Source organism: Crassostrea angulata, chromosome 6 (genome assembly GCF_025612915.1).
Source record: "Crassostrea angulata isolate pt1a10 chromosome 6, ASM2561291v2, whole genome shotgun sequence".
Taxonomy (NCBI): domain Eukaryota; kingdom Metazoa; phylum Mollusca; class Bivalvia; order Ostreida; family Ostreidae; genus Magallana; species Magallana angulata.
In genome coordinates, this window is record NC_069116.1 from 49199293 (window position 1) to 49214077 (window position 14785).

At 31.6% G+C, this 14785-nt stretch overlaps 1 protein-coding gene across 1 annotated transcript; it reads left to right on the forward strand.

Annotated features, from left to right (window-relative positions):
• The first annotated feature begins 430 nt into the window (after nucleotides 1-430).
• LOC128187566 (blastula protease 10-like) lies at nucleotides 431-14785 on the forward strand. Its single transcript, XM_052857981.1, has 5 exons — nucleotides 431-536; nucleotides 618-814; nucleotides 12857-13013; nucleotides 13200-13343; nucleotides 14613-14785. The coding sequence occupies exons 1-5, from the start codon at nucleotides 491-493 to the stop codon at nucleotides 14783-14785; spliced, it is 717 nt and encodes a 238-aa protein (XP_052713941.1). The 5' UTR covers nucleotides 431-490.

Below are 14785 nucleotides of genomic sequence, written 5' to 3' on the forward strand. Positions count from 1 at the left end.
AACAAGAAAAGGGCCAAGTAAGTTCAAAATGTCTATGTGTAAATTTCAAAAAAAAATTCTGTTTTGAAAAAAGGGGAAAGGAGGGGAGGCAGGAACGGGTATTTAATTATAAATTTAAAAAAATCATCGCTGCTTTGTGGCTTTCAGTGAACACGGGCTTAAATTGAGACGGTTCAATAGCGAGGCCCCATTCACTTTTAATTTTAATATAGTTTCTTTGTTGTTCAAGGGTTCAGTGATAGGTACGGTACATGTAACGGCCTAACTAAGCGTTCTAGAATGTTAAAAATGTTATCAGTGAAACTTTGTATACCTTCCGTTTTCTAATAAAAAAATTAAAAATATATTTTAAAGAGTTGTTTCCTTATTGTCTACAGGAAACACTCATTATTTTGAGAATTTCGAGAATATAACAGAGCATGCGAACGGAATCAGAAAGATCAAAGCACAGTCATTGAAAGGATTTTTATACATTTGATACGTTTGGAAAATGAACGCAGCCATTCTTTTCATTGTTGTTTGGAATTTATGTTCAGGTAACACATTTTTTTGTTAACTGTATATCGTCGACAAACCTCATGCATTATGAATCAAATGATAATACGTGAATTTTTCAGAATTGGTAGCTATTAATAATTTGCAATACGAAGACGGCATCAGTGGTCAAATAACATCACCGGGCTACCCTGGGAACTATCCCAACGATGTCAATTATACATGGATAATAAGGACAGGGAGCCACTCAGCAAACGTAACCTTCAGGGTTATTGATATGAATATCGAAAAATGGGGGCCATGTGATGATTATTTGGAGGTAAACTTGATTAATATTCAGCATTTATTTCTTTTTTCTGGAGAGGATGCATACATATTGTAACCCTTTAAATCTCCCTTTTCGAGCATTATTAATCTTCGCCAGTCTTCATTTAAGGATTGCGATATTATTATATTTGTACGCATATTTTTTTTTACAGTGTCTTGCAATTTTTTATTATTATCTAGAATCGATATAGTTTGGGTTTATTATCATATCGGCAAATACAAGATTTCATAGACCTGACCATGTGGTGATAGATAAATATATTAAAATGTTTACAACGTCCTCAGTCTATATAGTCTAATTATGGTACAACTGTATGTATCGACACTACTAAATAGCTTTTATAAGCAGAGCAGACACATTAAATGCATGATTAAAATGAACAAGGAAACGTATATGCCATTATGCACGTTCAATTCAATTCAATTTATTATCCTTGAGCTTTACAACTCATCGGAATACAAATTATAATACATATAAAATTATATACAAATGTGCAATGTGCAGTAAGTGAGTGGACATATTAAGACAATATAATCATGTACATATCTTAAGATATGAATGAACATAAATGTATAAGTAGCTTAATTAAACTGTAGTATTATTACAATGCTGCGCTCTCATTTTGGAAGCGCTAGATAAATATTTTCCTAAATTATTGAGTTCCTTAGTATTGTTTACACTTAAAAGTTTAGCTAGCTTAAAAACACTTGGTTTTTTGTAATAAAAATTCTTTATATATTTCTTTCGTAATTCAGCGTAAAAAGGACATATGAGTATAAAGTGGAACTCATCTTCTAAATCTTTTTTATTACAACGATTGCAAAATCTTTCATTTCTTGGCACCTTGTTGTGTCGACCTTTTTCAATATTTAAAGAGTGTGATGAAGTTCGAAAAATATTTATAAATTTTTTTGAAGTATAATCAATCGGTCTCCTAAGATAAGTTTGCAAACAAAAATTATCCACAAGGTGTTGATATAACCTACTCTTTGGAGATGTCGAAAAAGATGACATCAAACTTTGTTTATAAATATCTAATATTCTACACTCAATTATCTTGTAGGTTTTATGAAACTTATGATGCTTGAATTAAGAGCGTATTATTTTGGTCAAATAGTGCGAATGTTATAATAGAAATAGTAATCAAGATTAAGTAATCAACATGAGCTATTAGTGATAAGTTATGATAAGCATATATGCCGGAAGAAAAAATTCAAGAAAAAACTGTTCTGTGCTTTTATAGATTTCAAACAGGCGTTTGACACAGTTTGGAGAAATGGTTTATGGTGCAAGCTCTTAAATTATGGTATTAATGGTAAATGTTTTAAATATATTACAAATATGTATAAAGGTATTAAATCACGCATCAAGATGAATGGCACGGTATCCGACTTTTTTTCTTGTAATGTTGGAGTCCGCCAAGGTGAAAATTTGTCACCATTTTTGTTTTCATTGTACATAAATGATTTAGAAAATTATCTTGTTGAAAAAAATATTGCTGGTCTGCAAAGTTTTACCACATCAATAGAAAATGAATTATGTATATATATAAAACTACTTGTACTTCTTTATGCAGACGATACTGTTATCTTGGCGGAATCTGGCGATGATTTGCAGAACGCACTGAATGAGTTTGAATGTTATTGTAAAGAGTGGAAATTAAATGTTAATATAGATAAAACAAAAGTATTAATTTTTTCCAAAGGACGAATGTGTAAAAGAGTTTTTTTATTTTAACGATAGAGTTTTAGAAATTGTTAAAGAATTTAAGTACCTTGGCATTATATTCTCAAGAACTGGCTCTTTTTTAAAAGCCAAAAAACATTTATGTGACCAAGCCCAAAAGGCAATGTATGGTGTCATTAGAAAAATTAGACAATTTAATCTACCAGTTACATGTCAGTTAGAACTCTTTGATAAAATGGTTGTACCTGTATTGCTGTATGGTTGCGAAGTATGGGGTTTTGAAAAACTTGATAGTATTGAACGTGTTCACCTAAAGTTTTTAAAGCACATTTTATGTTTAAAAAGTAGTACTCCAAACTATATGGTTTACGGAGAAACAGGTCGTTTTCCTTTATCTGTAATTGTATTTACTAGAATGGTATCATACTGGTGTAAATTAATTTCTAGTACTAATACTAGCATTACAAATATATTATACCGGTACTTGTTGAATCAGACTGAAAATACAACCAGTACTAACCCTTGGATTGATTGTATTCGTCATGTTTTTAACTCATGTGGTTTATCAAATGTCTGGCATAGTCAGTTTTTAAATATTGTTAATCAAAAATGGGTTTCAACGGCAGTTAAACAGAGATTACAAGATCAATTTATTCAAAAGTGGCATGCTGATATAAATAATTCATCAAAAGGAGTAATATATAAAATTTTTAAAACAAATTTTGGATATGAAAAATATTTAGATATTTTACCCCTGAATTTCAGAAAAATTCTAGGTAAATTTCGTACTTCAAATCACCATCTACCAGTTGAACTGGGAAGATGGGAGGGTATCCCATTAAATGAAAGATTTTGTCCTCTCTGTAATACAAAACGTATAGCCGATGAATTTCATTATATTTTAGAATGTGATGCAATATCACAAGTCCGGAACAAGTTTATAGACAAAAAATTTTCAGTTAGACCTAATGTGTTAAAATTTTCGTATCTTATGACAACATGTAACCTGAAATTGCTGAGAAAATTGTGTATTTTCATAACAAAGATATACGAGGTAGTCTGTCCTCCATGAGTTTCACTTTGTATAACTTTTCCTAACTCTATAACCTTTATATTAATATAATTGTTTACCTCTGATCAATTTATATGTATATTTTAATGTTATTTTTGTCCTCATGTACCATATGTTTGAAATGGTTTTGAGCGAATAAATGAACTTGAACTTGGTGTAAAGAAGAATAATGACCCCCGTAGAATAATGACCAGGGGCCATTTTTCGACTTGGAATAATGACCCCTTTTTCTGTAGAATAATTGGATTTTTCTGAAGAAAAAAGACCAAGGGGTTATTTTTCTTCATGTAAAACATGTTAAACGAACTTGTAAAAATAGCTGTATATAGTTTTTCATAGCCGTTGCAAACACACACAAACACACTTACATTGCCACAAATTGATTGTTATTAATTTTAACATTCATGTCTCTTCTCTCGTCGACAGATGGCGGGAAATGACACTGCACTTGTGTAGAAATCTGCTGAACTGTACCATGTACTTTACCATGAATAATTCTTAACAACATTTTATATAGCTCTATTTTTTAAAAACGATAATTATTGGATTTACAAAATGTATGCAGCTTGGTAAACTTTATTTTATCGCGATTTCACAATTGCATCGGCAATTAATTGCCAGGTCTACACGTGTGTAATTACATGTAGAAATCTGTGTTGCTAATGATCTGAACTGAACTGAACTAGCTACTGTTGCCAAGCCATCCCGTGCAATTAAAAAAAAAGAAAAACAATTTTGTACACAATGAGTAATTATAACTTTCTCTCTCAGAGGAGATATTTACATTTCTGGGGGAAAGTGATTTAAAAAAATCATTTTACGTTCGTATTGTTTTCTTCTACGTAATACATATTCATCAATATTCAAAACATGTAATGTTGTATTTGTGTTAATGAATAGACTTTATTTTTTTTAGAGCAATTGTGTAAAGAATACCTGTCTATAGGAAATTCTAACTAGACTGATTGCATATGATTAAAGGAGATTATTTCTAAAAGCGTTGATAAGGGGTTCAGGCTCATGATCATCTTAGGGGTTTATATCCCCCTCGATTTTGATCACATGAATGTCATGTTGTAAATTTTGTATTTACTGCTACCCGTAAATTCAAAATTTACAACATGACATGAACTTAAAAACACACGCGTTAAGGAGAGGAACTTTTTAAATATTTATAACAATCATCTGGACTTCTATCATATTTAAATGTGTCCATTTAGCTCACTAGAACTTTGTCAGTTTTTTAAACTTTTCACAACGATATTGTGGTGAATGGTGGGCCGTTATCTTATTCTTCTTTAAAGTGTACATCAAACAAATTACAGGGCAGTGCAGGAGACCTATAGGACTTTTATTTTCAGGTCCCAAATTTGGGCTGTACGGGTACCACAAGGTGGTTCCGATTGGTCTATATCTCCCTTGATTTTGATCACAAGACACATTTATATTTCTTATCCAGGCGACCTATACTGCCTCAGAAGTTGTCAATGCTTTTATTGATGCATTAATCATCTAGATATTAATTAAAGTATGCCGATAATAAAGTAAAATATATTTTCTGTTTGAGTATTCTCAGTACTTTGATTATTTTCCCGTATTGGCCTTTAGCTTCTACTGGCTTGACGGGACTCTAAAGATGTCAGATCCTTTTCAAATTTGCATCTGAGAATTCCCAATCCCAATTAAACACTTAGTAATAAATACAGGTTTTTGGCATATGTGATACAGATGACGTCACACAACTCGTATTGGCCTCCGGGGCTGATACAGGTTATTGGCCCTAGGGCTGATACGGATCCGTATCACACCCCTTGCGGAACTTCTCTGCCTTTTTCCGTTACAGCAATTGTGCATGTTTACAGAAAAATATGAAACATATATTGCAGTCGACATTTTTTATGCAGTTGAAAATTTCAGTTGTGGAGCATTTAATTTTAAAACACGAGGAAATTCCGGTTTTGTAGCTAAATGTTTTGTAAAATAATAAGATCTAATATTTTTATTTAATACATGTATACAAACTACTTTTAAATGATATTTAAAATCAATTTGTTCACGTTGATGCCTTTTTACAAAATTTATTACTAAGTATATAATAAATATAATAATAAATACCCCTTTTCCATATCACAGCCTGTATCAGTCCTCGACCAATATCATACCATGGGCCTTCGGCCCTCGGGCTGATATTGGAGTCTTGGGCTGATACAGGCTGTGATATGGAAAAGGGTATGTATTATTCTCCAATGGAGCTCAGATCTGCTCTGACAACCATAAATCTTGCTTTGATGATAAGAAATGTAAAAGAAACAACTGGGATGCAACTTCATTCTGTGATTTATGTCACATTCTATCTGTAGAGCAAAAGTAGCCATGAAATTTCAATTGGACACACTTAATTATACCTCTCATCAGGCCATCCCTATAGAATTTGAAGAGAATTACTGATCAATGATGATTGACACATCTTAGATAATTTACAGCAAGAGCAATAAGCATATAAATAGAGTAATTCAATAAGGCAATGCATTTATGAAGCATCTTTACACGAGGAATCACATAAGTGCATGCCATATCACAATACTAAAATAAAAGAATCATTATACCAACCCCCAATAGTTGTGGATATGGGTGGGGCATCTATATTGTACCCATACATGTTACATAATATGATTCCATTCAAATTTTGATTTTCATTAATTAGAATAGGACAGGTGTGCTGGGGTTACCATATAAAAAATAGTAATATCTCCTTCTAAACATTTTAACAATGACTAATATTTCAATATCTTAGGTCATTCAAACATAAATATCAGTATTTGTATTTTGTAAATAAGGAACTCCCGATAAAATGTGGGTAGAAACTGATTTTTTGGCTATATTGCATTAAACATTATTTGGTCAACTGAAATGCATTAGTTCTTAAGGATGAAAACCATGAAAAGCTCCTGGATTCAATCATGCTGATATTCTGTATACTTGACTCATAATGACCCTTCAACTAAATGACTGAAACCTATTTTATAATTATATGAAATATTATTATTATATTTGAAAATTATGTTTTACACGCCAAAAATCATAATTTTTCATATTTTTTCATTACAAAATTTTAAAACATTTTCTCTCTTCAGACTGCAGAAACTAATTTCTGTCAACAAGATTTGACATAAAATACTGAAAACTGGCGTCTGCATGCATTTTTACAATTTAACATACAGCCCTTCAAGGTATCACACCGGTAATTGTTTTCACTATATAGCACTATAGAGGGGGAAAAATTCTTAAAAATCAGTTTGTATTTCTCATGACAAAATATTCGGAATAAAAGTTATTTGTTACCTATCGTAATAATGAATTACATGTAACTGTAACTCGTTAAGATTACAGCCATTCCCCGATACCATTCGTCAGTATCATGTTTTACCGGAAGAATTCTTATTTCTAAGAAATGCCCCTTCTTTCACTATAAGTTTAACTGAATATGAATTTTAATTTCTGCTACTTTCTAGAAACTGCAGTGAAATTTACAATATTATTACTAAGACTACTGAAAAAGTTGAATTTATAAGGGAGTCATTATTCTACAGGGGTCACTTTAATTTTCTTCAAGTAGAGTGTGCTCATTTTTAAGAAAATGACACTTATTCTTCAGACGAAAGGGTCATTCTCCTACGTAGAATAATGACCGGGGGGAGGGGGGGGGTCGTTTTTCTGCATAGAAAAATGACCGGGGGTCATTGTTCTACGTCGAAAATTACCCCCGGTCATTATTCTACGGGGGTCATTATTCTACTTTACACCTGTACCAAAATAATAGATTCATTCATTTCTTTAAGCTTTGCAACTCATCAGATTTTACAAATTAAACATAGTAAAGTATAGATGTGGGTATTTTACAGGAGACCCTATTACATTGTACAATGCACATACATAAATATGAAAAATTGACATAAGTAAAGGCGAAAAGAATCAAAAGAACAACATCTAACGTTAATTACATATATCTTTTCTTAATTTCATATTATAATAAATGTATGTGCCGAGGTTACACATATCTTTAAAATTTTCGTTATTAAACAATTGCAACAGCTTGAACATCGATGGTTTCTCATAAAAATACTTTTTAATATATTTTTGACGGTATTGAATATATACTGGACACACTAAAATAAAATGGAATTCATCTTCAACATAATTTTTACATGAAAAGCAGTTCCTTTGGGCTCTGTGTGTATTATTGTACCTTCCAGTTTCGATAGCTAAACGATGAGAGGACAATCTTAATTTTGATATACACTGTTGAAATTTTACAGAAATTGACTTTCTAAGATAATATTGAAGATAAAATCCATCCACTAAATATTTATAAAAATGATATTTCTACGAATTTTCTTTTTTACCAAAAATATCTTGTTTAGCCAGGTCTGCGATTCGTTGATTTATGACTTTTAGAGTAAGTGAATCAATTGTTTGTTTATTCCAAATTTCATTGAACCCAATTTCATTTAAAATCTTCTTTACATTAGAAGCCCAGTTTTTATATCCATGTAATTCGCAGTTAATGTACATTTCTTCGTAACACTTTTGTATAATACAATTATAACTACATAACACATCCTTCCAAAATTTTAAAATTGAACAAAACCTTTTTGTAATAAGAGGTTTTCTACCTAACTCTGCATACACAGCAGCATTAAATGAAGACCTTTTCACACCGAGGGTTTACTTACAAAAATCAAGGTGCAGTTTTTCAACATTGTTACCTTTATGAGAGCCCCAAATTTCTGAAGCATGAATAATAATGCCACCAACATAACAATCAAAAAGCGATAATAAGGTTTCATGATTAAGTATCATGCCTCTAACATTTTTCCTAAGCGCAAACATTGCCTTTCTATCCTGGTCAGATAATTGCTTTTTTGCTTTTGTAAATTTAGTATTGTACTGGAATATAATTCCCAAATAAGTAAATTGTTCCACGATTTCTAATACGTCATTACCAATAAAACATTTTTCGTTACATTTGATTTTGCTCTTATTTCTAAAAACTACAATTTTTGATTTTTCAACATTTATACACATGTTCCAAATTTTGCAATAGTGTGACAATTCATTTAAAAGTAGTTGTAGACCTTCAACAGATTCAGAGAAAAGTACCATGTCATCCGCATACATTAGTAGGAACAAATTTAATGATAATAATTCGTGCGGTATGCATCCAGATTTTAAAAAAATCATTTCAAAACCATTTACATATAAATCAAACAAAATTGGAGATAGCACTTCACCTTGCATAAGACCAACATTGTTACAAAAATAATCGCTTAAGCGCCCATTCACGACAACACAAGATTTAACATCATTATATAAAGCTTTAATAACATTTAACAATTTACCCTGGATGCCCACTTTAGATAACTTTAACCATAATTTAGATCTATCAACTGAGTCAAAAGCTTTCTTGAAGTCGATAAATGCACAATACAATCGTTTCCGTTTGCACAAAGTATTTGTTATAATAGAATGGAGAGCAAATATTGTATCTCGTGTACCATAATTAGGTTTGAATCCAAACTGGGTATCCGTAATTACATCGTTTGTTTTCGACCAATCTAACAGTCTGTTGTTCAATATACAATGTAGATGTAAACAATTTAGCCATATTGCTAACCAGACTTATACCTCTATAATTGTCTGGATTCGTACAATCACCCTTTTTTAAACAGGTACAATGATGGAAGTAGACCAACTTTTAGGAAAAAATCCAGTATCTAGTATACAATTGAATAGACTCTATTACAAAGGCATCATATGCTCCTGAAATAGATAACGGGCAAATATCATTTGCACACACTTCGCTAAACTCTACACAGACACGATGTTCACGTGGTAACAATACAAGTACACTATTTAAATGTTTTCCCCATATGTTTATCATTAATTGGAATTGGGTACAGCTTTTTAAATATACAAAGAGCATCTTTTATATCTCATCTCTTTATCACATCTTGTACAACATCCTAATGAATGTTGGTGAACAATAACAACACAAACATACATATGTTAATCCTTTCATTAAAAGAAATTATCATATAACGCACAAGACAGCATTATAATTACATTGATGCATTTCCTACGATTCCTCACAAAACTGTGCATGTATTATACTCAAGTGATTTCAAATGTTGATGGACTTTTTGTCTAATGAACGATCACTGATTTCTTGTAGATAAAAGAAATTGAACCTTGTTGTTTTCGCCTGTTTAAACGATGTGGTTATTTGAAGAATTACAATCTACCAGGACGAGGAAAGGAAATCAGAATATCTTTCATATCAGACAAGAGTATGACAGAAAAAGGATTCCACCTCACATGGAGAGGTAGCTTACTTACATGTATATCTTGTTATTATAAGTCATTTTTCTTTATTTGAATTAATAGATATTTGAAATACTTCACAAATAATTGTTTGATTGGAGCATATTTTACTATGCAAATATATATTTACATAAATGGATTAGGCAGCAGGCTATGCCTATGTAAACCTTCTCCGTAACAAATATTTGTTTCAGTTTTTCTACCACAAACAAAAGCCTTACCGACGCAGAAAATGTTGGCTACGACAACAAAATACAAGGTTAGACATGCATCCAAGGAAATGGACGTTAAAACTACTGTATTGCAACTAGAGACCACAACTCCTACACCATCTCATGGTAAATGGCTTTACAAATAACAGCTGAATAACTTACTGTAATATCCCATTTGTGAATTGGACGAATTACACAGACAAAAAAAGGAAATCAATGCACATTCAAAGAAAAGATGTTGCCATCCTTGTATTTTTTTCCTCAAAAGGAATTGTACCCATAAATCAAACGAATATATAAGATTTATGTGAAAAAAAAAATACAGAAATGAGAATGAACGTTTTATATTATCCAAATCCTTAATAATTTCATTAGAAGTATATCATTGAGGTTTTAGACAATTTATATTTTAAAATTATACAGATGCAGAAAAAAGACGGGGCGGAAGGGGGACAGTTTTCATCTCGCATAGTTATGGCGCATTTAGTTTGCCTTTTTTGCACTAAAATTGCATTTGTCACTGTATAGACTTTTCAAGCCAGAATTTTAGCTAAACAAAATGATAATATAACATATTGTTTTAATCATGCACAAAGATCAAATTGAATGAAGAAGATAAACCATTTCTGTTTAAGTTGATGTTCGGGTAACACATTTTCTTGTTAACTGTATATCGTTGTTAAACTATGCCTCAGCATGATAAATCACATGGTAATGAGTGAATTTTTTTTCAGTTGTTAACAATATTTTGCAATACAAAGACGGCATCAATGGTCAAATAACATCACCGGGCTACCCTGGGAGCTATCCCAACAATGCCAATTACACATGGATAATAAGGACCGGGAGCCAGTCAGCAAACGTGGCCTTCAGAATAATTGAAATGAATATCAACAGATGGTCGTACAGTTATTGCGATGATTATTTGGAGGTAAACTTGAAAACAATTCATAATTTTTTGGAAAGGATGCGTGACCCTTTAAATACCCTTTTTCGAGCATTATTAGTTTTTGCTAGTCTTCTTAAAAGGAGTGCGTTCTTATTTATTTATATAGATACACATATCATTCACAGCGTCTTGCAAAAACTGTTATTCTCAAGAATCGTTATAGTGAGGGTTATTTCATGACCTTTGACCAAATAAATATGCTTTTCATGTTTCTAGCTAATACCAATATCAAAACAACAGACAATTATGATTAAGATATTTACCCTGGTGTATATACAAAACTAAATAGACTTTTGTTTGCTTGGCGTAGTTGTCATGGCCGTTAAATCAAATGTGCAAAAATAAAAATTAGATAAGTACATGAATATCAGATAGATATCAGTCAGATATATAGTACATGTACATCAGATAGATTTCATACCTGTACATTGAACTCGACATGCGCCGTTCAAACAATATGGCAGCATATATCAAATATATATGTAATATACAATATTAGAAATACTCTCCTGACCCGAGGAGCCTGGAAAAAACAGTGCCCCACGGAGACAGTATTCTAATCAAAATTATGCACTTTGTTGCTGAGTCCTTGAATACAGATGACCTGCAAAACCATTCTTTGTCCATATTCACTTTCCAGCACACCTTTCTTCTATTCTTCATGGCCATGACGCTGCAAAAGAAAACTCAAACCGAAAAAGCTATTCACAATTTATAATTGTACAAAAACAATACCTATGCAACTATTTATAAGTAGTTTAAATGGAAATTTATAATAAATTATAACCATGCAACCTTATTCTAAATAATGGGTTTGGGTGGGAGGGGATTTTTTGTGACCGACTCAGGGAACAGTTGAATATAAAAGGAAGAGCTTAACGCGCACGCTCCAAGACCAGGAAGTGTGGAGTTATTGCCCTTGTATTAACATTACTAGAGTTATAGTTTTTGCCCCAAACAATATGCTTAACTGCATGAAATAACAGGGTTTATCCATATTTGATAAACCTAATTAATATTGCCTATCGGCAAAAACAAGATTTCATAGATCTGATCATGCAGTGATAGCCCAACTCGACATTTTCTAATCAGGGTACAATTATATGTATCTGCATTACTAGAAGCAATACTTACTTTAATACTGAGCAGAAATAATAAGTCCATAATTAAAATGAACAAGGAGACTTATGTTACTATTATGAAACTTATGATAGTTGAGTTTAGCACTTATTTTGGTAAGGGAATGCTATTTTGGTCAAATAGTGCCAATGTCATTTCAGATATCGTAACTAAGATTAGGCAAGCACCATAAGCTTATTGAGCTATTGTTGATAAGTTTTGATAAGCAAATATGCCAGGACCAAAATGATAAATCACAGGCGAGTATCATTTATACACACTCCTCTACATCGACACTATGTTTTTCCTTTGTGTTTATATTTGACTGGAATTGTGAACAGCTTTTTTTAAATGTAGAGAGGACGTCTTCTTTAAAATCCAATCTCTTTATCACATCTTGTGCAACATCCTAATGAATGCTTGTGAAGTATAAGAACAGTCACAATCAAACATGATTTATTCTTATATTTAAAAAAAAATACTCTAGACAATATTGCAATCGCACGAATGAAGTTCATAGGATTCTCACAGAGTTGTATTATACTCAATTTGAAATTTTGATTTGAAATGTTGATAAACCTTTTATCTTATGAACGATCACTGATTGCTTGTAGATAATGGAAATTGAACCTTGTTGTTTTCGCCTTTTTAAACGATGTGGACAATTGAAGAATTACAATCTATCTGGACGAGGAAATGAAATCAGAGTATTAATATTATTTATATCAGACAAGAGTATGACAGACAAAGGATTCAACCTCACATGGAAAGGTAGCTTACTTATGTCTTGTTATTATAAGTCAATTTTCTTTATTTAAATTAATAGATATTTGAAATATTTCACAAATAATTGTTTGATTTGAGCATATTTTACTATGCAAATATATATTTACATAAATGGATTAGGCAGCAGGCTATGCCTATGTAAACCTTCTCCATAACAAATATTTGTTTCAGTATCTCTACCACAAACAAAAGCCTTACCGACGCAGAAAATGTTGGCTACGACAACAAAATACAAGGTTAGAACAACATCCAAGAAAATGGAGGTCAAAACTACTGCATTGCAACTAGAGACCACAACTCCTACACCATCTCAAGGTAAATGGCTTTACAAAAAAACCAGCTGAATAACTTACTGTAATATCCCATTTGTGAATTGGACGAATTACACAGACAAAAGAAGGAAATCTATGCCGCTCAAAGAAAAGATGTTGCATTCCTCGTATTTTTTTCCTCGAAAGGAATTGTACCCATAAATTAAATTGATAAATGATAAGATTTATGTGACAAAAATACAGACGTTAAAATTAACATTTTAACTTATATCAAATCTTAATAATTTCATGAGAAGTATATCATTAAAATTTTTTAGACAAAACATACTTTAAAATTATACAGGAAAGGACGAGGTGTTTCAGTTTTCATCTCGTCAACCCAGGATATAAAGAAAGGGGGTGTCGAATTTTTACATTAGTATATATAGAGAAAAATCTTCTCTGAAAGCAATTGGACAGGAAACCTGAAACTTAAGTGGAAGCAGCATTAGGTAGTGTAGATTGCAGTTTGTTAAATCATGACCCTAGAGGAAGGGTAGGGGCACAGTGGAAATAAATTTTTACTAATTAATATAAATTAAAGATAAAAACCTTTAAACATTGTATTCTCACAGGAGGCGGCATCCTCATATAGAGTAAATTTAAATTTGATTAAATTATGATCCCCGGGGCCACTAAGGGGAAGAGGGTCGAATTTTTAAATAATCTTTAAAAATCATTTTAAAAAATATTTCCCTTCAAAAGTTTTAAATGTAGTGAAACGTACCATATATATACTGTAAATTCAAATGTGTTAAATCATTATCTTTGGAAGTAGGGTATGTCCAAAGAGGGCGGTCAATCTTTAGATAGGAACATTTTCTTTTGTTGCTCAGTTGATTATCATGGTCCATGGGTCTCTTGTTATAGATATGATGCTGTTTATCTAGAAATGTCTTCAACACTTATCTGATTATTAATTTTTCACTGGATTTTCTTTATTGATTATATGCATTAGTGTAATCTTTTGTGCTGATTTTTTACAAAATGATTAATTATATAAAAATATATAATGATCATATTCGCTTCATTTTACGCACCTGTGTAATGTAATAAGAAGAGGGTAAAATCATGATATGAAGGATATTTGTGAATTTTGTTAATACATTAGTAATTGCTCTTGATTTTTATGCACTTGCTGTTCTGTAATATGAAGAGAAAGTCTCTCGTGTTATGAAGGATATTTGAGAATATTGTTGAATAACATTAGATACATGTAGCTCTTGAAATATCCTTTATGCATAATGCTTATTTTACTTCCTCTTTATAATAGCCCAGAGTACTGTGCAAGCTAAAATTACATCAGCTCCTAGGACAACTCAATCAACTACAAAAGACATAAGTATGTTCAAAAATATCTTCTCTACAACATTTACAACACTGATACCAGAGTCCCCATCAACTGTGGAGAATCCGGGTAGAATAACCAGTCAATCCATTCGATAA